Source organism: Vulpes vulpes, chromosome 6 (genome assembly GCF_048418805.1).
Source record: "Vulpes vulpes isolate BD-2025 chromosome 6, VulVul3, whole genome shotgun sequence".
NCBI lineage: Eukaryota > Metazoa > Chordata > Mammalia > Carnivora > Canidae > Vulpes > Vulpes vulpes.
In genome coordinates this window covers 25,784,134-25,805,623 of record NC_132785.1, presented here as the reverse complement: position 1 = coordinate 25,805,623, position 21,490 = coordinate 25,784,134, and the positions used below count along the sequence as shown (strand labels likewise).

The 21,490-nt window shown below is 32.1% G+C and overlaps 1 protein-coding gene across 1 annotated transcript in view; it reads left to right on the top strand.

Moving 5' to 3' along the window:
* Window positions 1-21,490, top strand: part of DACH1 (dachshund family transcription factor 1) — a 419,184-nt gene that overhangs the window by 271,060 nt on the left and 126,634 nt on the right. Inside the window, exon 4 of the mRNA XM_026017695.2 lies at window positions 18,237-18,409. Coding sequence (XP_025873480.2) covers window positions 18,237-18,409 — 173 coding nt within the window. The remainder of the gene's footprint in view (window positions 1-18,236; window positions 18,410-21,490) is intronic.

Sequence of the window (21,490 nt, the reverse complement as noted above, 5' to 3'; positions counted from 1 at the left end):
TTTTTGATATGAGGTGTTTAAAGTGTACTGAATGGCTTGTGAACCTAAGCATACTTTATGTTTTTTAATCTGAAGAACAGCCATAATGTTTTTTTAATATTAATTTGCACCTCTTTAGATTTCCACAGAGGACATTTCTAAAATTTATGTGTAGCATAAACACTTCTTTTAGTTAATTGTAGAAGTTTAACACTGACTATATTTACAGCCCCGTAGGTATAGTTGAAAATTTACATGTTAAACAGAGATGCTCTCTGGCATGGTTTAAGAAAATGATCTGTGTTCTTAATTACACCTTTAGCATAAATGTGTGAATGTCATTTACTGAAATGTAAAGAGGAAATCTGTGATGATGAAGATAATGATGATGATAATGTAAAACGTATTAATTATATTAAGTTGGCAAATTTTGTGGGTTTTTTTAGTAAATGATCTTTTTATATTTAATGAGACTATGAGTTGAAGTTTATTTGAATATGATGAAAATTTTAGACTTATCATTAGTTTCATAGCTATTTTATGTCTTTTAGGTGAATGAAAACTTCCATATCAATGAATTTCAAAGCTAAATTTCCAAACTACATTAAGGAAGTATGTAACCTTGTTTACACATTTCATAGTAATTGATTTTATTCCTAGCATCAAATACTGATTTATAGTACACAAAATGAGTATATAATTTGACTTAATGAAAATGTTTTGGTTGTTCATGTACTATGTATATAGCAAAATTGAAATTTCCTATTTTTAAAAGACAGTCTAGCAAAAGCTCGAAAGAAATAATCTCTTATGATATTAAAGCATAAGCGTAATAATTATCAATATTTTCCAATTAATATTTGGCCTTTCCTTAAGCAGTTTTAAGGATACTTAAAGCATAGTCCAAAATTAGAGTTGACAATTGCAAATACAAACCAACCAACACAGTAATAAAATCAATACTTACATTTCCCTTGAGGCCACTATTTACTGTTTGCTGCACCATTTCCTTAATGGAATGGCAGTTATGTTTGCAGAAACCTTGTAACTACCATTTTTATGTTTTAACTAAAAGCAGCTTTCTTGAAGAAGTATGATAAAGAAATTCTTGAGCTACTGTTAAAAACTGTCATAACCATTTAATAGTTAATATGAGTGCAGAGAAGGCAACCTTTCTTTTTAAAATATTTTCCAGATAGACATTATAGCCTTTCTCACATATTACTGTTTTTCTGATAATGGCAATATGTTTTTTATGTGTTCATTATGATGGACATTTACTTCATACTTAAACATCTCACTATACTTAAACAGCTTGCCCAGTTTAAATAGACATAGGCAATTACTAGAGTACATTTCATTTTGGGGTTGATCTTGAAAATGTATTGTAAAAAAAATTTTTTTTAATGGAGGGAAGTGAGGGAAATTAGCAGTTTGTTTTATTCCATATATTAAAATTAATTTCAAAATATAGTTTCCAAAATAACTCTTTAATCTCCTTCAGTTGATTTTTCTTCTCTTGTAGTTTGGTGGGATTTGCCTTTTTTATTCATTATTTTGTATATCTCATGAAATTATGTAATATTGACATAGCATTCGAACATCAATTCTTTTACCAGGTTTACAGTTTTATAGGATTTAATCTAAGTTAAAAGTTAATTTATCTCCACATTTGCTTCCGGTTGTTTCCTTAAAGGTAATAATAGCATAAGAATCATTCCAGATGGAAGGGTACATTTTACCTCCCAGAGGAATTTCTGCATGGCCAAACTTCGTTTTTATTAGTAACTATACAAACTAAAATAGAGAAGTTGTGTGAACAGAATGCATGGCCCTTTTTAGAGAACATGTTTTGAAACAGGATATTGAAAATAAAGTCCATTGGCCAACTCAGGTCTTTTTACATGATGATGTCAGCAGCTATGCCGTGTGATAAAGCTGCAATATTTTCATGACAAAGAAAAATTCATATCCACATCTTTAATAAATGAAGGGGGAAAACAAAATCCTTACTGGATTTATATATTCCCATCAGAACCTTTGTAGCTTCTCTCAACTGTAAATATTGAGAGTAAGATCAGAATGGAAGTGGCGTTGCATCAAAATTAATCGCTGAAGTTATTACTTATGGTGTCACTTGTATCCCATACTCAGGCTTTCCACACAAAGCTTTGAAGAGCCCTACAGGACCCACCGAATGTAACTGATACAGAATCATTGCCACACAACAGCTGCAGTAACAAGGTGCTGCAGCGTTTTACTTTCATCTACCTTTCTTTCTGAGAGTTTATTATGTTTTTGAATTTATTCTTTTGTAGATCTGGGAGCTATCTTTTTTATGGAAATTAATCTTTTTAGAAGATTTGTACTCTCTTTTTCAAACACTAATACATTCATTCAAGTAGCCTATTATTCAGATCCAGCTGGCTTTTATCTGGTGATATTTACTTCAAAAAGCCAAGTTAAATGGTATCATAGATTAATTCTCAGGGCACAGGGAAGCTTTTTTAGAGAAAAACATGATTTGGTAATTACTTGAAATATCATAATAAAAATCACAGAAAATGTCAAAAATGTATAATCTGTCATAATAGGAACCTTCAAGAAGTTGTTTCATTAGAAATGTGGTATTCTGAGTCCCTCATAAGTTTTCATTTCAGTCAAACCTGATATAACTCGAAAGTTTGCTTTGGGTTCTAATAAACTGTATTATGAATTTTAGGTTTATATTGTTTGTTCACACAAAGCAGCGAAACTTCAAAAGGGACGTTATCCAGTGCTATCTCTTACATAAATCAAACTGGAAATAAGACACATTTTACAATTCAATTTAAGATCCCACTGAGACAATAATGTTGCAAGCTGTGCATTTTGCAAAGTAATATAGTAATGTCTAGTTTGCATTTTTGAAAAACCAAATTAATCACACTTTATTGAATACGTTGGAGCAAACCTAAAATTCATCTATTATTAAAAACTTGTGCAACAAACACAAACTATATTTTATACATAAAGGACAAACTCATTTATTCATTAGTATAAAACACTTGGAGTTTGCATTTTGTAACTATGAAAGAAATGACATTTGCTACGGGGACTGTTTTGAATTTTTAAAAGCAGTCTATACATAGTAAGCTGCTTGAAAAGTTATTTTAGCACACTAAATGGTACCAGGTTTTAAATCATTCAGATAAAAATAGAACTTAACTTGAAAACTTTGGGGTACAAAAACAAAAATCGCTCAAGTAAACGATATATTTTATAAAGATATCTTGTACATATAAAAAAATCACATGCTTTGGTTTACATGTGCACACTTTAATATAATATGATCATTTTATGGTTTTGGTAAGAAAAATAAAAATCTTCCCAGGCAAATAAAGGCTTATCATGCCCTATGATTTTTATCATGCTAAAGAAAGTGAGTACTTTTTGTATGCATGCATTAGGTTATACAATCCAAATAAGACATTATATATAGTATTAGAAATCAGATTTTTGTGGCATAATTTAGACATTATTACCTACATGATATATATTATATGTTGTTATTTTTGAGGAATTCTAGTAAACCTAAGAATTGTGAATAGTGACAAAAACTGAAGAATAGCAAAAATAGTGGCTAAGGTTGGGATGTTTATTTCACTGCTGCATATTTTTCAATGTCAGGATAGTAAATACCGCTGATATGTATAATATTCTATATGATAACAGTTATTTATGGAATAGAAATAGCTATATTAAAACACATTTCCAGATTTAATTTTTCAATAAAATGTTAGTGTCAAACTTGTCCAATTTCATAAGAAATCTTATTATTAAATCATGATTTTTAGGGGAATATTTCTTTTTCTTTTTTTCTGTCTCTCAGTCTCTCTCTCTCTTTCTCTCTGCGTTTGCATTTCCTAAGCCTAATAGATTTATTATTGACTAACCATAAAAACAAAAATCTAAATAAGATCACTTTTAATTATTTCAGATTAGTAGAATATTGCATTACCTTTTATAACAGATATGCCTGGGAAAACACTGTTGTGTCCTTTACATTGTAATACTTTACATTTTCTAATACAATTATTAAGTATATTGGGGAAACTCAAATTGCCTTGGACTAGTCTTAATTGTATTCACTAAAGGTATTGAATATGAACATTTTACTTTTGGTTGGTTTCTAGCGTTTAGGGGAATATCTCCTTTTTGTCTTCTCTAATTGTGTCACTTTGAGAGGGTCTAAAAAAGTCCATCAACTATAAATCTACTGACCATCCTCCTCCTTTTCTCTTAGGAACTCTACATTGTTGAATTCATATCCACTGTGAGCTGTTGCCCTCTGTCAAGAAAGAGTAAATTTTATCTTTTTATGTGAGGGCTTCCATATAAGATACACATTTTGGGGGAAATATTTGGTGCATACATAATAGGAATTAGTTTACAAGCCATGGGATTTAGATATAGGGAAGAATATGCAGCATGTTCTCACTCAGCATAATTGTTTTGTCATGTCTGACTCTGGAAACCAATTTTGTTCTTCAATCATCATCTTAGAAAACTCTGATGGAGAACACAAGATTTTTTTCCCCTATTTTATCAATTTACCAGTGGCATGAAATATGAGAATCAGGATTCCTGCCCTGGTCACATCATTGTCAATGTAGTGGATGACAGAACTTGTGATGATTATTCCTGATGATGAGTTCCTTCTCCTCCTTCTGACCATCTGATACATTGCTTTAATCATATCTCTCTCCTGCCTAAGATGATGACCAAACTCATCATCTTGACATCTGAGAACTTTCATAATCTGGCCCTAGCCTACCTAATTCTTCCTGACTTCTGATGCTTTCCTAATATGTACTTTCTCCTCCATCAGTGGAGCTACCAGCTGTCATCCAGACCCACCATTCATGTTTGTCTTTGCCTTGTTGAACAGTCCAGGAAATTCTCTTCAACTTAGTGTGGTCTGTTGTGCAGTAGAAGGGATTTAGGACCAAAGGTCAGGCAATAAATATATTCCCAGTCCAGATCTTTTCCTGGAGACTTATGTGGCCTCAAGAGTTTCATTTAATCATTCTGAACCCATGTCACTGAGGCAAAATGAGAGGACTGTGCTTGATGGTGAGGTCTTCTCAGAGAAGTCTTTCCAATGTGCTCTCCTAATGCACATGCTAACGTGTGCACATATATATCACATATGTGCAAAAATTCTTCCAACCTTTTGGACTGGCATTTCATTTAATGTAATATGTCACTTTATTTATTTGCTCATTATTTTCTCTACCCGCCTCCCAACTAGAATATAATCTCCACAGGGATATAGATTTTTATCTGCTTTCTTTACTGCTCTAGTTCTACTGCTTACAACAATGCCTAATATATAATAGGTGTTTGATATATGTTCAAAAAAATGAATGATTTCTGTGTCTTTTTACTCTAACACTCTATGTACATTCAGTTCTATGCAAATATATACATAAAAATAAATTATTTATTATGTAGTGGTGTTTTAAGTATAATTTCTTGCTCCTCGTCCTATATACTATAACATTCTTGGCATCTGGTTCTCTTTATATGATTATATATTGATATTTTAAACATTTATTTGTGTTTTTTGTACTATTTCTATTTTCTTTTCTATTTGATATGGCTATGTCATAATCTTAATAGTCTGCTGGTTTCTTCCTGTTTCCTTTCCAAGATTTTCAAAATGCAGTATTAACTTGACTTTTAGATAAACAAGAATGTGAAACCTTCAAAGCCAGAATTTAAACATATCTTAATATGAATCTGAGCAAATGCAAGTAAGAGCGATTTTCAAAAATTATTTCCACTGTACCTAGAAGTTTGACACATTCAAAAATTAACTTCTATTCTTTAACTCTTAATACTTTTGTAGATTTGTTAAATTTAAAATAGCTAATATAGAAGTATACAAAAAATCCCACATAGTGGGATTATGCACGTAAGCCACCAAACAAGAAATTCTTTTTGAATTTTTGTTTATTGGTGTGTCCATAACAGAATTATAATTCTTTGTGAATATGATTCAAATACATGATAAGGTACAAATTATACTTGAGAGGCTTCTTTGTGAAAGCAACTATTTATAGAAGGTTCATAGAACAAAATTTCAAAATTTACCAAAGAGGAAAAACACTTTCTGTACAGACCATTGAAGCTAAAGAAATTCTTGAGGTATTTAATTTGCTTTGAAAAATTGTGTTTTAGCCTAATAACTGAAGTCTTAATTACTTAATATAAATTATTTTAATTAAGAGCAACATTTAACAAAGTGTATTTACTCAGGTGTTAGGCCAGGTACACTGTGTACTGCTGAGAATGGTTCTAACATTCCCTGTGTAATGATGTGAGAGCACATATGTGGTAGAACAGAGAAGAAGAGAAATGGTGCAATATTTTAAAAGTGGAAGAAATATTGAAATTATTTAAGACAGATTTTCTGATCACAAGGGAAAATTACATCATAATATTTTTTATTACAGAGAGTATTTTCTACATTTAGATAGCTAGTTAGTATTCAGTAATTACAGACCCCTCCCTAGATGATATCTTACACTGAAAACGTGTGAAATATAATATCTTTACTATAAAGACAATTTGTATAGGTGCTTGTTTTATAAGTTTAAGATTTTTAAAAATTCTGTTTCTCCATTTGAGCACTTCAGAAAAGATGGTAATTACACCATTCATTATTTATTTTTTCACAAGGCATACATCTTTTTTAATATTGATATTGGGAAAATATTATTGAAGAAAAATAATATGACTTATCCAAATACTACCCTGTGTATGTGTATTTGTTTAAAATAACGTGAAACCTAAGTTTCGCACTTGATTCTGACACAGAATCATTGTGTGACCTTAGGTTGGTTGTATTCACCCTTATATTCATCATTGGTCATACTATGGTTATAATAGTTACACTAGATAATTTTTAAATAAAAAGTGAATATGATGTTTAAATTTTACTTTATAATAGTTACACTAGATAATTTTTTAAATAAAAAGTGAATATGATGTTTGAATTTTACTTTTATTGATCTAAGGATTTTTTTACCAGAAAATCAATCCTCATTTCAAAACATATTTTCTGACCATTTTTCTTATTCTAATTCACATTGTCACAACAATCTAAGAAAGCGTATTGTATACATTTATTCTTAGGAGAAAAATGAAGTGCTTATATTTGAATCCTGAATTGGAGTTAAAATGTAGAAATGAAATTATCCACGTTAATGCTGATCTTCTTAAGTATTCTTTTCATTGCTAGCAACTGAAATTTTAGTGGTCATTTTGACCTTGAAAATCACCTGCCATGTCCGCCCATGAAAAACTGATGAAAAGTGCTTTGAATAGTATGTCTTCACTACATATAATAAAAGCTATGGAAAGAATGATTTGGTTTCATATAAACAGTAGCTTTCAACAAGCCTGCCATCTGCATGTAATCTACCACTATAATATAATATTATTTCAATGGTCCTTCAAATGTGCTGAGTTATTTGTGATATGTAGTCTTTTGATTTAAAGCTGCCTCTCTCTGTAGTGTTTTTAAGAAGATCTTGTAATTGCTGGATATTGTAATTATTTATCATATTACAAATTGGAAAAATGATACCTTTTCAAGCTATGCTTAACTGTGCCTATTTCTTTTCTTTTCCTTTCTTTCTTTTTTTTTTTTTGTCTTTAGTCTGTTTATTTAAATAGTAGTTAGGATTGTTAAATCTTTATGTTCAATCATAATATCCTACACTCATTTATTCAGTATTAATTGAGGACCCAAGAACTATCAGGTATTCATGTTGATTTCCTTATTAAAAAGATTATTATAGCCTAGAAGTAAGTGGAGACACTTGAGTATTATAAACAGGCATTGGTACTCTTGTGCTAAAAATTTATTGTAGGAGTCATACACCAATATTTGCTTAGTCTGTTTAGCTTCTCAGGTTTCTTTTTCTTGTTTTGTTTTAAAATCATTCAGCTGTCTTATTTGGGATTTATTCTAGGACTTATAGTAAAAATACACTTTTTAGTAGCTATGCCTTTATATTTTCTATACCCTCTTCAAGCATCGTGCTTAATATCCCACCTACAAATCAAAGACATCAAAACCTACCTCATTGTGTATCTGCTTTGCCTCTAATTTTCAATTCTGTATTTCTAATTGCTTGCTGTCAATCTCTATTTGACTGTTCCTGAAATATCTCATATTTAGTAAGTCCAACTGATTTATTTTTATTTTTATTTATTGTTAAATCCTCCTCACTGGGCAATTAGAAGTTTGGATTTCATGTTCAGAATCCAGAACCTAAATCCTGGGGCAAATTAAATCAACATTTATAACAGTAATATGGATCTACCTCAGAGTTTCCAAAGATTCGTTGGATAGTGCATATAAAAACCACAATGCCTGCCACATTGAAAGTAGATGATACATAGTAGATATCATCACCATCATTGCCTCATTAATGATCTCACCATAGACCCTTTTGTTGTCTAGATACTATCATCTTTCATTTTCCTTTCTTCATCCCCTTTTGTACCCAGATGGTTACCAAGTTCTATCAGGTTTATTTCCAAAATATCAAACAAACATACTTCCTCTTTTTCCATCTTCTCTTTTATTCCAAAGAATAAAATTAGGTGCATGTTCTATACTTGTGTATCTCTCTCCCACACTTTCGCCGCTCAAGAACAAAGGCTACAGCTTAGCATTTTAAAAAGCCACACTGAAGTTTACCTCATATGAATGTAAAGAAATGATCTGAGAATTGCAGCTCTCAACTCAAAAACTGACTGAAAATTAGTCTTACTTTGCTATATGCGGAGATACAATGGTGAACAAAAGAAACGGGCCTTACCATGTGGTGCTTATATTAAGACAAGAAATGTTGGATCTTTCTTTAATAAAAATAGGAAACAACTGAAGTCCTCTAAGCAGGGGAGTGACAGTGTAAGATTTGTGCTTAAAAGTAATGATGATCCTTGAATCTGATTACAGGGGCAGATATAGAAGTAGAGATAAATTACATAGATGAAATCAACAGGACATGAAATGGAATTGGACATTTGTGGCACACAGAGAGGAAGAGATGAAAAAAGATCCCTTGGTTTCTGGCTTATAAACTAGCTGATGACGTCATTTTTTAAGGCCAAGCAGGTTTGGGGAGAAGATAATTTAAGACCTAGATCCATACAAATGAGAAATATTGAGGTAATTCCCATGAGTATGCCATTCTACCTATGAGGGTTTTATACTTTTTTGGAAAATTTAGAAGATTTTTTAAGTTCAACATAAATAATTTAAAACTGAAAATATTGTATAAAACAATGGAAATTAAAACAGATTTCAACTGACGACAAGCAACACTTAACCATAAACATAAAATGGTTAATATTATATACCATGACATTGATTACTCTACTAACAGTATATAAAGTATATTAACTTGAAATTTTATTTGATGTAATTGTAAATCTATAGGGAAATTACAATATCCTTAGAGAGGAGAATTTCTAGTTCATTTGTTTGCCTAATGGAAAAATAATTTGATGAGTTAAAGTGGGAAAAGGTAGAAATTCATTGACATTGGCAATGAGAAAGGTTAAAAGATGCAGTTAAATTAACATGGATACATTATACCCAACTGCTTTATTTTGAAGAATTTCATGAATATGTTTTAGATTGGAAAGTTGACATATGTTTTTAGCATTGTTATTTCTACACGGTCCGTAATAGCATTATGCTTTAGCTGTGAAAATTAACCAATCTGTTGCAATATGATCATTTCCACTGAGTAAAAACATTTGGCTCTTGCTTCCAATCATCGTATAGTCCATATTAACAAAACACATCTAAATATTAAGTCTATAAATTATTAATCTGGCTACAATTTCTTTCCTTGTATTGAGTCCTATGTAACTATTTACTCAGTCTGAGTCTGCTTTTGTTTTGTTTTGTTTTGTGGATCTATTTTACCTGGTTAACGCTTAGAGCATGGTGTTAATGAGCCCAAGAAAACAACAGCATCAAAAAGCAAAGTGTTTTCTGATATAATTATCTCTGTCTTCTCCACATAAAATATTTAACCTTTTATCTTTATAGTAATGGACTTCCTTCTTTTATTTTCAGTTGTATCAAAACTTTCTGGAATTTGGTATGAAATAAAGGAAAATATAAAGTATTGCATTCTGTATATAACAATTCAGTCTAATAATTTTTCTGAGTTTAAAATCAAGGCTTTTAAAACATAAGCCATATCTTAAGTTACCTAATGCCGTTCTGGTTTTCCATGATTCCTTAAGGATTCTTGGGATAATTGTTTTTTATGTGTTTCTCTGTTCTCTAAGGATCCTTTTATGTAGTGACTTGAACTTCAGCTCTGATTTTACAATTTGTTTCTTATTCTTTCTAGTTCAATAATCATCAGCCATAATGAAGAACATTCAACTAAAATAAAAAAGAAATAAGCAGCTCTGATTTTCAGTATTTTGTATGTTACTTTTGTAGCTTGTTAACTATGCCACTTTCAGCAACATTGCAGAACATGTAAGGGAATGGAAATATTTCAACTTGGTTCTGATGAGTCCATGGACTTTAATAACTGATACTGATATTACAGTATCATCATAAAATAAAAGCTTTTTTGTATGGCAAAAGTTTTCTCCTAATTAACAAATATTTACCACTCAGGTAACACAGAATAACGTTAGTTAATGATAGATAGCTAAAGACAATATGTCTAAGTATTTCTAGTAGAGTAACATGTTTACCTAAATGACTCATATTTATTGGTAGCAGGATATTTAGAATTCATGACAATTCTATTCTTTCTCTCTAAGAAAAAAAGTTAGTTGATGTCAGAACATCAGCTAAGCAGGGTTGGTTACATGACAGCTAACCAGTTTTGTTTCTCCCCAGCAAATCCAGAATCAAAGATGAGTTTTAGACTCTGGTAATGGCCTTTTGTGTGGGCATTATTTTATAATACCAAACAAGGCATTTGTAGTCTTCTTCGCTAAACCACTGAGATATTTTATTTTGTTTTGTTTTATCCTAAACTGGAATATTTTATTTTGATTTGTTTTATTTTTTAAATTGTGCCCCTAATTAATTGTACCTGTAAAAGATTACTTCTTCTTCATTTAGAAATACAGTAATTTGATGAAGTTAAACCAAAACACTGAAAGTTTTCATGTTTTTATATGCTAATGTAGATCAACTGTGCTCAGATTATTATCCAGAAAAAAGATTTAAAGATTACATTACTTCATGAGAGGACAGTTTCTCCCTTCTATACAAAGCACTAGCACTAGTAGTACTGCTGACATTTTATATCTCATTTTTTATTAGGATGAAGTTAATCCTCTAACAGATAATAACTTGTTTATTCTCACTTACCTTTGAAATAACAACTGAACATCCATAGTGTCTGTGACTAGTGTTTACTCATACTGAATAGTCTTGTCTCCTTTGTTAAGATGGCGTTGACATCCTTCTAAGTGGTCTCCAATGGTATGGAGTAAATGCCTGCTCTTGCCATCATTTTCATTGTAAACGAATCTTGACAATGTCAGGTTCCCGTCACAGTGTATCAGTGTCACTCACTAAGCAGTGGTGTGACCGTTAGTCCCTCTGAGATTTGCCTCCTTTATCAGGGTCAGCCAGTGGGAAAATCTGAATGAATAGTTACATGTTACCTAGTTATAAAGGGCAATAACATTTACATGTAGTTTTACTATTTTAATGCATAGTAGTCTAAAGGCATTTGTTTTTTACAGATCACTTTAATTTTGTGGGTGATTATTTTATGTGTATTCTTCCAAAATTCATTAAAAAATACTATGACCTTCCCTTTTGGAATCTATGACTTATTTGATATATTCAGGATTCACTAATAAATCTCATTATTTGGACTAGGATATTTGGTGCCACTCACACACATACACAATGTTGTTGTTGTTGTTGTTGTTGTTGTTGTTTTAATTAAAGAGAAACAGTAATAATATCCTTACCCAAAACATTTTCCATTTCTTTTTCTACTTAAAAAATTGTGTGCCAAAAACCAAAGTGATCTTCTCTTCATTGCTAATGATTATCTCCACATTTAATCATTCTTTACTTTTTTTTCATGGTCATCTTTTTTTTGAACATCTGTCTTACTTGATAATTTAATGTTTCAGCTGATTTGTAAAATAACATTCCAAATGCTGAACATGCACATTTCTTTCCCTTTATTTCAGTTTATTTGCAAGAATCAGTTCCTAAATTTTATTCCTAACCTAGCCATATTTGTCACTGGTTCTAATGAATATACCATGTAACAAGATATAGAATCAAAGTTTTCCTGTGGTCCTACACAAGAACAAAAGGAGCCAGGCACACCTCACTTTAAAGAAAGTAACAAGCAACTGCCTCTTATTAATAGCACCTGAACCAGCCTATCCTATCACCCCAGACTCCACAAATATCCTCCTCTTCCATTATAAGAGGTTACAACCATAGAGAGGAGGGAATTTGCAGAAATCCTTGTAGTGAAGAGATAGCATCTATTGGGGAAGGCTGAGGCTCACTGATCTCTTTTTGAGAGCATTTCCTCACCACCAAATGAAGGGAGAGAGAGTTCCAAGAGAATTATTCAAGGATTACAGGTGCTTCCAACTCATTTAAAAACTGCATTTCTGTTTTGGTGCAAACTGTTGATCTGTTTTCTGTACATGTTTGAGAATGGGGGCAAAGAATTGAGAAGTGGCAGGGTATAGTGTGGACCTCATCGGAACAAGAGGATCCACACCAAAAGAAGGACCTTGGTTTCAAGGGCAATAGCAGTTTCAGGAGCTTAGAAGAGCAGGAAGCTGAGGGAGATTTCCATTGTCAGGGACCCGTGCTGCTAGGAAGCTCCTCTGGAAGGGCTCCTCTTAAAGATTCAAACATGACTTAGGAGATACTTAGCATTTAGGCACCTGCCATGTAGAAGATGAAAATGGCCAGTAGGTATAGTCATAGAAGCTACAGTGTAGGGAAGACTTGAGTAGGAACTGGTTGGGTAGGAGACCTTTACCCTACTGTCCAGGAGAAGGGCAGAAGGATAGATGAAAAACTAACCAAGCCCAGGCTACCTAGGCTCTAAGGTTGGCCAGTGCTGATGGGGATGAGGAAACAGAGTTGAGTGTTAACTGGAATGGATTTCTTTGCTTGTTTTTGTTTTGTTTTTGGGTTTTGTTGTTGTTCTTTAGAGAGAGAGAGAGAGAGAGAGAGAGAGAGAGAGAGAGAAAGCACATGTGCACCAATGGGGGAAGGGCAGAGGGAGAGGGAAAGAGAGACTCTCAAGCAACTCTGCACTGAGCTTGGGGCTCCAGCCCATGCCCCTGAGATCATGACTTGAGCCAAAATCAAGAACCGGTTGCTGAATCCACTGAGCCACCCAGGTGCCCCTAGAGTGGATGTTTTTTTAATACTCGAAGTTATTAAGGGGTAGAAAAAGGAGACTTGACAAAACATGTTTGAAGGCTGTAATAAGAGGAAAAATAAAACCATTTTATATTTGAAACCCATCAGTTCTGACCGTCCCATAATCTGGTTACCTTTAGAATAGGGATAGCTTTCAAAATTTAAGTTTCTCCTAAAGCAGTATATTTCTACATTCAAAACTTGATCTATCATAAAATACACATCACAAAATATGATAAAATATAAAATAGGGGCTAGCCAAGAAAAGTAGTTTGAGTTCATAAAAAGACCAATACAGTGCATCAAACGGTTTGCTTTTTTTCAGAATCTGTAACTATGTTTTAATCTTGGGGTGGGGAGAATATAAGGGGGAGTGAATCTCTCATACCTGGTCTTTACAAATTCAAATTTCAAATTTCAGTTACACTAAATCTTAAGATCACCTACTTGTCCCTGAAGAATATACACCTTTTTTACACAAAGGAAAACTAAACACACACAATCACTTTTTCTTATATGTAAGTTCCATACATTTGTATACATAACTGTTGATGAATTCTTAGCATCAGTATGATTAGGCAGGGTAAATGAATTGTTTCACATTATATAAAATGCATAATTAATAGTTTTTAGCTAGAGACAGAATTGGTAATCAGGCGTTAATTTCCATTTTCTTTCTTAAACTTATGTCCCCACTTACTTCTGGCTGTTGCAAGACTGCACATTTGTTAATTTTCACTCCACCAGGGCAATCCGGGTGGCTCAGACGTTTAGCGCCGACTTCAGCCCAGGGTATGATCCTGCAGACCAGGATCGAGTCCCACGGCAAGCTCCCTGCAGGAGCCTGTTTTTCCCCCCTCCTGTGTCTCTGCCTATCTCTCTCTGTGTCTCATGAATAAATCAATTAAGTTTTTGAAAAAAAAAAAATTCACTCCACTAAAATCATGCTGTAGCATTAGTAGCTGGCATTCATTGTGTTTGTGGTTATACTCTCAGTTTCAGCATATAGCACCTGCCTATTTTGCTCTACTCTCAGCTGAACCTATGTAAGAAGATGTCTAACCACAGACAGTTTCTGAACTTCTCACATGGTCTGTGTGTAGGACTGGGTATGGGAAGTCTCTCTCCCTTCAGTTCCTTCCCCCTAACATTAAAATATGTCATAGATCCCAAGTAATCAACTGCTAGATACACTATTTCAGTCTTTTCACGAACTCATGACCATTTTTCTTGGCTCAAACCATTTTATAGTTTTATTTTACAAGTTTTTGCATACCTGCCTCAATAACCTATTACAGTATGTGTTCTTTAAGGATACTAGGGCTATATTAACTTCATCTTGTTCTTCCACTATAAAGTCAAGATACAATGTGAGTCTATAAGAATGGGGAAAGAGAAATGAATCATTTCTTTTCTGTATCTAACTCTCCTTACCAAATATTAAGATTTTTCTTACATATTTAATCTGTCTCTTGCAAGATTTCATGTGGGCATAATAGTACACTTTAATTTTAAAGGTATATATGTTTATATATGTTTGTAGGCATAGTATACATATACTGACTTATATCAGTCACTAAATATATTGGTTTAAAACAAAGCACCTAAACATTTAATAGCTATGGGTATGTCTTGTTCTGAAGTGGACTATTTTCTATTCTTATTTATTCATGCTAATAGAGGAAAAGGATGTTATAAATAATGCAAAAATCACTTACAGCTGACTTAGTTATATTGTATATTTTTCATCAGACTTAGTTTCTTAATTGTTTGCTCTATTTATTACCCAAATGAGCTAACATCATGAGTATTTAACAAATGATGATTGGCGGAGATGGCTAGAAGCATTTTATGTAGTGGGAAACCCAATCTAGTGTTATAAACTTGCTATGGAAAATTCACATATGGATGATTGATATTTACCTTACACAAGGGACTAATATCCTGTTATGCAAAAGAGGTGTGAAAATAGATAGTATTTTGTCTATAATCTGTTTCAGAATGATTCAATCAGAATTTTGGCTTAATATTTTATATAATGTTGAAAAACCGTTATAGTCCTTCTCTACTATGAGAGTAAAATTGAAATTTATTTTGAAAAAAATGACTTTATCCAGTTTATTAGCTGGCAATCAGAACTCAAATAAAAGAAGAAATTGTTTCAAGTGAACAGAAAAATAAAAGTAGATAACAGATTTAAACAGAACTCAAACTGAACCTAAAATAATGAATGTGAATATTTTTCTACACTCCATATATTAATTGCTCAAATAAGCAACATACTATAAAATTATAATGCTTGCATTTATTGGATATTTTAAATGAAATACGTAGAGAAATTATCAGTTAGTTACAAATTCCCAATCCAGTTTTCATATTCAAATAGCATCTATTCCAAAGTGTTATTTCTATGCCAACTGTCAGTGGTTATGCTTCAATTCTTATTTTAACTGATACTGTAAAAATATAAATTAAAAAATTGCACATACATTGATAAAGGTATTGTAGAGTGGAGATTTTAAAAATGTTTTGTCATTGAATATTTTCAAGACATCATACCCTTGAAAAATTCGTACTTCTAATTTTTGCATGTTTGACTAGTACCTTAGTATAAGTCTCCAAAAAGGCAGGAGTAGAAAAATAAAGTACATAATTTGTGAATATGGAAGTGAACTTTTATATTACAGTGTAGGAACAAGCTGGAGAAATTTCTTTTATGTGAGTCATTTCTGGATGAAGCTATAAACTTTTTTTAGCCAAAAGCTGTCATGGTTTCTTGTAAAATAATAAAGATAATAAAGATATCCATTTTAATTGATTCTTTTCATTGTTTAATAAAATTGCTTTGTTTGATTGCTAAAGAATTTGAATTGAGTTTTCATTACCCACTTCTGAACAATTTACTCTAAGATCCAGACAGTATTGAGCTAATGAGTTTGAATTTATATTGAACCTTAACTGTCTTCATGAAGTAAATGGAAAAAAATCATGGCAGTAACTAAGTATTCTTCATTAAAAACTATGTCGTAGAGATTTTACAATGAGGCTTTTAATAGAGCTAAAGCATTTAAATTGGAGTTTTACCAACTTTGCTGTTTCTAAGCATATAGTAAGAAAATATGATTTATTTTCCTTTTTTAAGAAATGAAAACTCATAAACTGGTGGGGACATTACAGAAATTTTCTTCAAGTGGCTAGTTTGTGTATTCAACAAATTCAGTTAAACAATAAGTTAATGTTGATTTATTTTGGGGACATGTCTAAATTGAAATTATTCATAAACTACTTTCAAGATATATCTTATTAAGATGTTTCAGGATTGGGGATCCCTGGGTGGCTCAGCAGTTTAGCACCTGTCTTCGGCCCAGGGTGTAATCCTGGAGTCCTGGGATAAAGTCCCATGTCGGGCTTCCTGCATGGGGCCTGCTTCTCCCTCTGCCTGTGTCTCTGCCTCTCTCTCTCTCTGTGTCTGTCATGAATAAATAAATAAAATCTTAAAAAAAAAAAGGTGTTTTAGTATCTACTGAAATCCAGGGCATGCCACCATTATGAAAATACAAGCCCTTAAATGTACTGTTTTGACTTTGATTCTATATTGCCATAATTATCAACTTTTGTTTCATTGTAGTTGAAAAAAGGTGATATATTTACTGGGATGCACACACATTTCATTTATTGCTATGGTATTATAAATCTTTGTAAAGTGATCTTTTAGGGTCTTTGTCTAACCAGTTGGGTACTGTGTCTAACCAATTGGGCATTTAATGATTGCGTGTTTAGGATTTGTGATGGAATGAAGTGAAGAACTTCAACTCTGAATGGTGGCTAGAATATTGCTTAATACAAGTATGACTCTACAACTACCAGTGGACTTAAGTTCCACAAAGTAATTAATTCCCTAGGTATATAACAGAGCCCATTTTATCTTAATTTGGTTAGTCAAGTTAGTTAGACTGCAAAAAATAGGCTAAATATTGTAGAATTTCTTTAAATTGAGGAGCTATGTAAGAAATAGAAAAAAAAATTGGTTTGGGGAAAGTTACTTACTTGAGGTTAACTCCCCACAAATCACTTGGCCAATCTCCAAATGTGATATACTTTTTAAAACTTCATTTCAAGCTAAACATTAGAAGATTTGGAATAATATTGTATCCAAATTATTTATATTCATTTCCCACAAGCAGCAGTGATGGTTCTTAGCATGAGGAAACATCTTACCCTTGCCCACCGCAGGGATCTCATGCTTCTATTACCCTCCCCTGCATGCCTGGACCTCACAGCCTTCCATTTAGTCATCCTCTCCATCATCTTCAGCAGAGCCACCTTCAACCAAATTGTATAATGACATTTTTTAGCATTAAAAAGAGTAGTTGGAGAGAAAAAAAAATCCAATTATTAGATAGCAGAATATAGGACATAATAGAGATATTACATTTAGATAACTAATTGTGATAAGTTAAAAAAAACTCATATTTTAAACAAGAATTAGACTGATCACAAGAATAATACAGGAACAAATTGACCATTTGTATGAAACTTATGAAGCGTGGTGATATGATAAACATGGTACCAAACTGGTTAGCATTAAAACTAATTTCCCTGAGTGGTGAGTGGATATTATTGCATAAAGAGGGACAAATATTTTTCCTTTGGCAATCGTTATTAGAACATTTTGTAATGCTTCAATTTTCAATGATTTATGTTCTTCGCCATTTTAATAAATGAGATACACCATGTTTCACAGTTTTATTTGAATAGAGCAATGATGATATATGTGTATTTTTTATAGGACTGGAACTTCCTTTTATGATGATGCCCCACCCTCTAATTCCTGTCAGCCTACCTCCAGCGTCTGTCACCATGGCAATGAGCCAGATGAACCATCTCAGCACCATTGCAAACATGGCGGCGGCAGCTCAAGTTCAGAGTCCCCCATCCAGGGTTGAGACATCTGTTATTAAGGTAATTGTTTTCTTGGATGATTGTTTTGGCTTAAACCAAACATCATCTTAAACCACCATCTATCAATCTGTGTTTTTATTCTACAATTCTAACTTCAAAACAGGTAGTTGATAGTGAATAAATTATGAGAAAAACCACACATAGTAATTAGAAACCGGGTAAAACCAGGGGTACAATATTAGGCAATATTAGGTTAGGCTAATCTTAAGGTCTGTATTGTCTCTACTAAGAGAGAGATGGACATGGGACATTAATTGATATATTTCAAATTGCACGTATATTTAAATGTATGGCTGTGTGTATGAGGGCGTGTGTGTGTGTGTGTATAAGTGCATGTGGTGTTATGAGCCTCAAGGTGTGGAAAAGTACTTGATTTGTTTTTAGAAGACAAGAAGTATTAAATTATGAGTCTGCCACTTAATAGCTGTGTTGCCTTGGGTGTGTGACTCAATCTTTCTGATTCTATTCAATATACAAAAATAGGTAATGCAATGTAGGTGTAAAAACTAAACAAAATGATAAAATTCAAAAATACACTACATGTGAAGATAACATTATTGTTATACAGAAATCACGTGTGTATACACAATTTTCTCTCTCTCTCTTCCTTTGTTTGGGGAGCGTTTGTGTACACCCTTGTGGGGTATATGTATATGTGTATACATATATACACATGTGAAATGTATATGTGTATACTTTTCACTTATAATGTGTACTTAAATTACTTCAAGTGGATTGTTAGAATATATTATTAATTTTTAAACTAAGTAAAAGATACCTCATGCTCAACCTTATCTGACATAATCATTACTCCCTTTTTTCTGAATATAATACACTTGAGTTTAAGGGAGCCTCTGGAATGTGTCTCACATAAAAAGACCTGTTAACAGTTCTCATTCATTACTGATAAATATGCAAACAAATATAGCCATTTTGGGAGACAGTTTTGTGGTTTCTTACAAAACTAAACATACTCTCACCATAAAATTGTGTATTTTGCTAGCTCCTTGGTATTTACTCAAAGGAGTAGAAAATTTATGTCTATACAAAAACTTGCACATGGATATTTATAGCAGCTATTTTTTTAAAATAATTGCCCATATTTGGAAGCAAGATGTCTTTCAAGATGTCTTTCAGTAAGTGAAAGGCTGAAAAAGTGGTACCTCCATATGTTATGACTTTGTTAAATTAATATTTATTAAGTGGAATATAGGGTACCTAATGGTAAGCCATGCCCTAACAACAGACCATAAGAAAAACTAAAATAGAGAACTTTATTACTCATGAGTCATGGAGGAAGTACCAGGTTGAAAAGACTACACAGTATATGATTCCAAGTGTATGATACTCTAGAAAAGGCAAAACTATTAGAGATACTAAAAAGATCAGTGGTTGTCAGGGGGTAGGGCAGGGATGAATAGGGAGAGCACAAGGAATTTTTAGGGTAATGAAAAACTCTGTATGATACTATAATGATGGATAATGTCATTATACATTAAAAAAATAAAGGCCTTGTGACTACTTATATAGAATATTGAATAATATGCTAATAGCAATTTTTCTTATAATGCTCTATAAAAAAGATGTGTATTAGTCCTTCATATCATATTTCAAAGTATCCATACCAGGAAGATTTTATATATATATATGTATATATCACAGAACACTCTAATCAACTTCTTAAAAATCTTTAGCTGAGAAAATGTCAATGAATGCTACATTGTCATCAGCCAAGAACTGAGCAGATAACTTTTAAAAATTCTTCTTTACTCTAAGTGACTTTAAGAGTTTCTTTGTTACCAAAGAATTTGTTAATCAAAGTGTCACTGCATAATTCAATGTATGATCATTTTGGTAATACTTATTACAGAATTCGACATTCTAATTGCCTCATTCACTGAAGTGAATGAGAGGGAGATTTTTGGCTGAAATAAAAAGCCTAAATGTTCCTACCATTGTACTCAATAGTTATTTATTTTATTTTATTTTTTTTAGTTCAATAGTTATTTAAAAGGAAAACAAAAGGTATTATTAGTAGAATGTGATTATTCTCATTTTTTTAAATTTAGTTATAATTTTCACTCTTGAAATTATTTTATTTTATTTTATTTTTTTAGTTCAATAGTTATTTATTCAATAGTTATTTTATTTTATTTTATTTTTTTTAGTTCAATAGTTATTTAAAAGGAAAACAAAAGGTATTAAGTATTAGTAGAATGTGATTATTCTCATTTTTTTAGTTATAATTTTCACTCTTGAAACTGGGAATTTTTATAATTATATAATTTTATAATTATAATACATATACATTATATATATGGATTTGAAAGACTCTAGTTACATTAGGAAACTTGATTTATTTTATTTTTTCAATACAGATATATTTTTAAAAGAGTTTGTGTTGTATTGAATGTTAATTAGAATACTTAAATACTGAAACTTCCTTTAATAAATCCCCAGTTGTCAGTTTAGGTAAGTAGGAGGAAGCAGTTGGGTTTCCTCTGGAAGGCATCTTTAGAAAACAGTGTGGATTATTGAAAAGTCAGCAACATTCCTGTGGTTTCTTAAATTAAGGTTAGGAGTGGAAAGGAGAAAGATAGGGAGAAAGGAAGGAAATATGCAAAAAGGTAATAAGAAAGGGATGGAGCTCTGTGTCTTGAAATGTGTGCCAGCCCCTCCTACATTATAGTGATATCCCATTTCCTAGTCTCTTGGGGCAAATATTTTCAGAAACTTGGCTATGGATAGATTAGAGGAAATTCTGGACTTTTGAATACAGTGGTGGTATAAATGATCATAGCAGCTAAATAAGAAACAATGGCTCTAATTAAGAATGATTAGAGAAAATAAAAGCTGATAATTTTTCAGTTGTATGTATCATTAATTAAAAAAAAAAAAAGCTGGTAGTATTAATTGCCAACATCAGAGTAAAGCTCCGTCGGCCATTGTGGAAGTTCTGAAGAGCCTATCTGCCCCTTACCTCTGAGGCTGGCCACCTAAATATTTTCGGATTTGATGCTGAGAGGTAAAAATCACAGAGAAGAAACATGTTTCAAGAAAAGCATGAGACAATGCTAATAA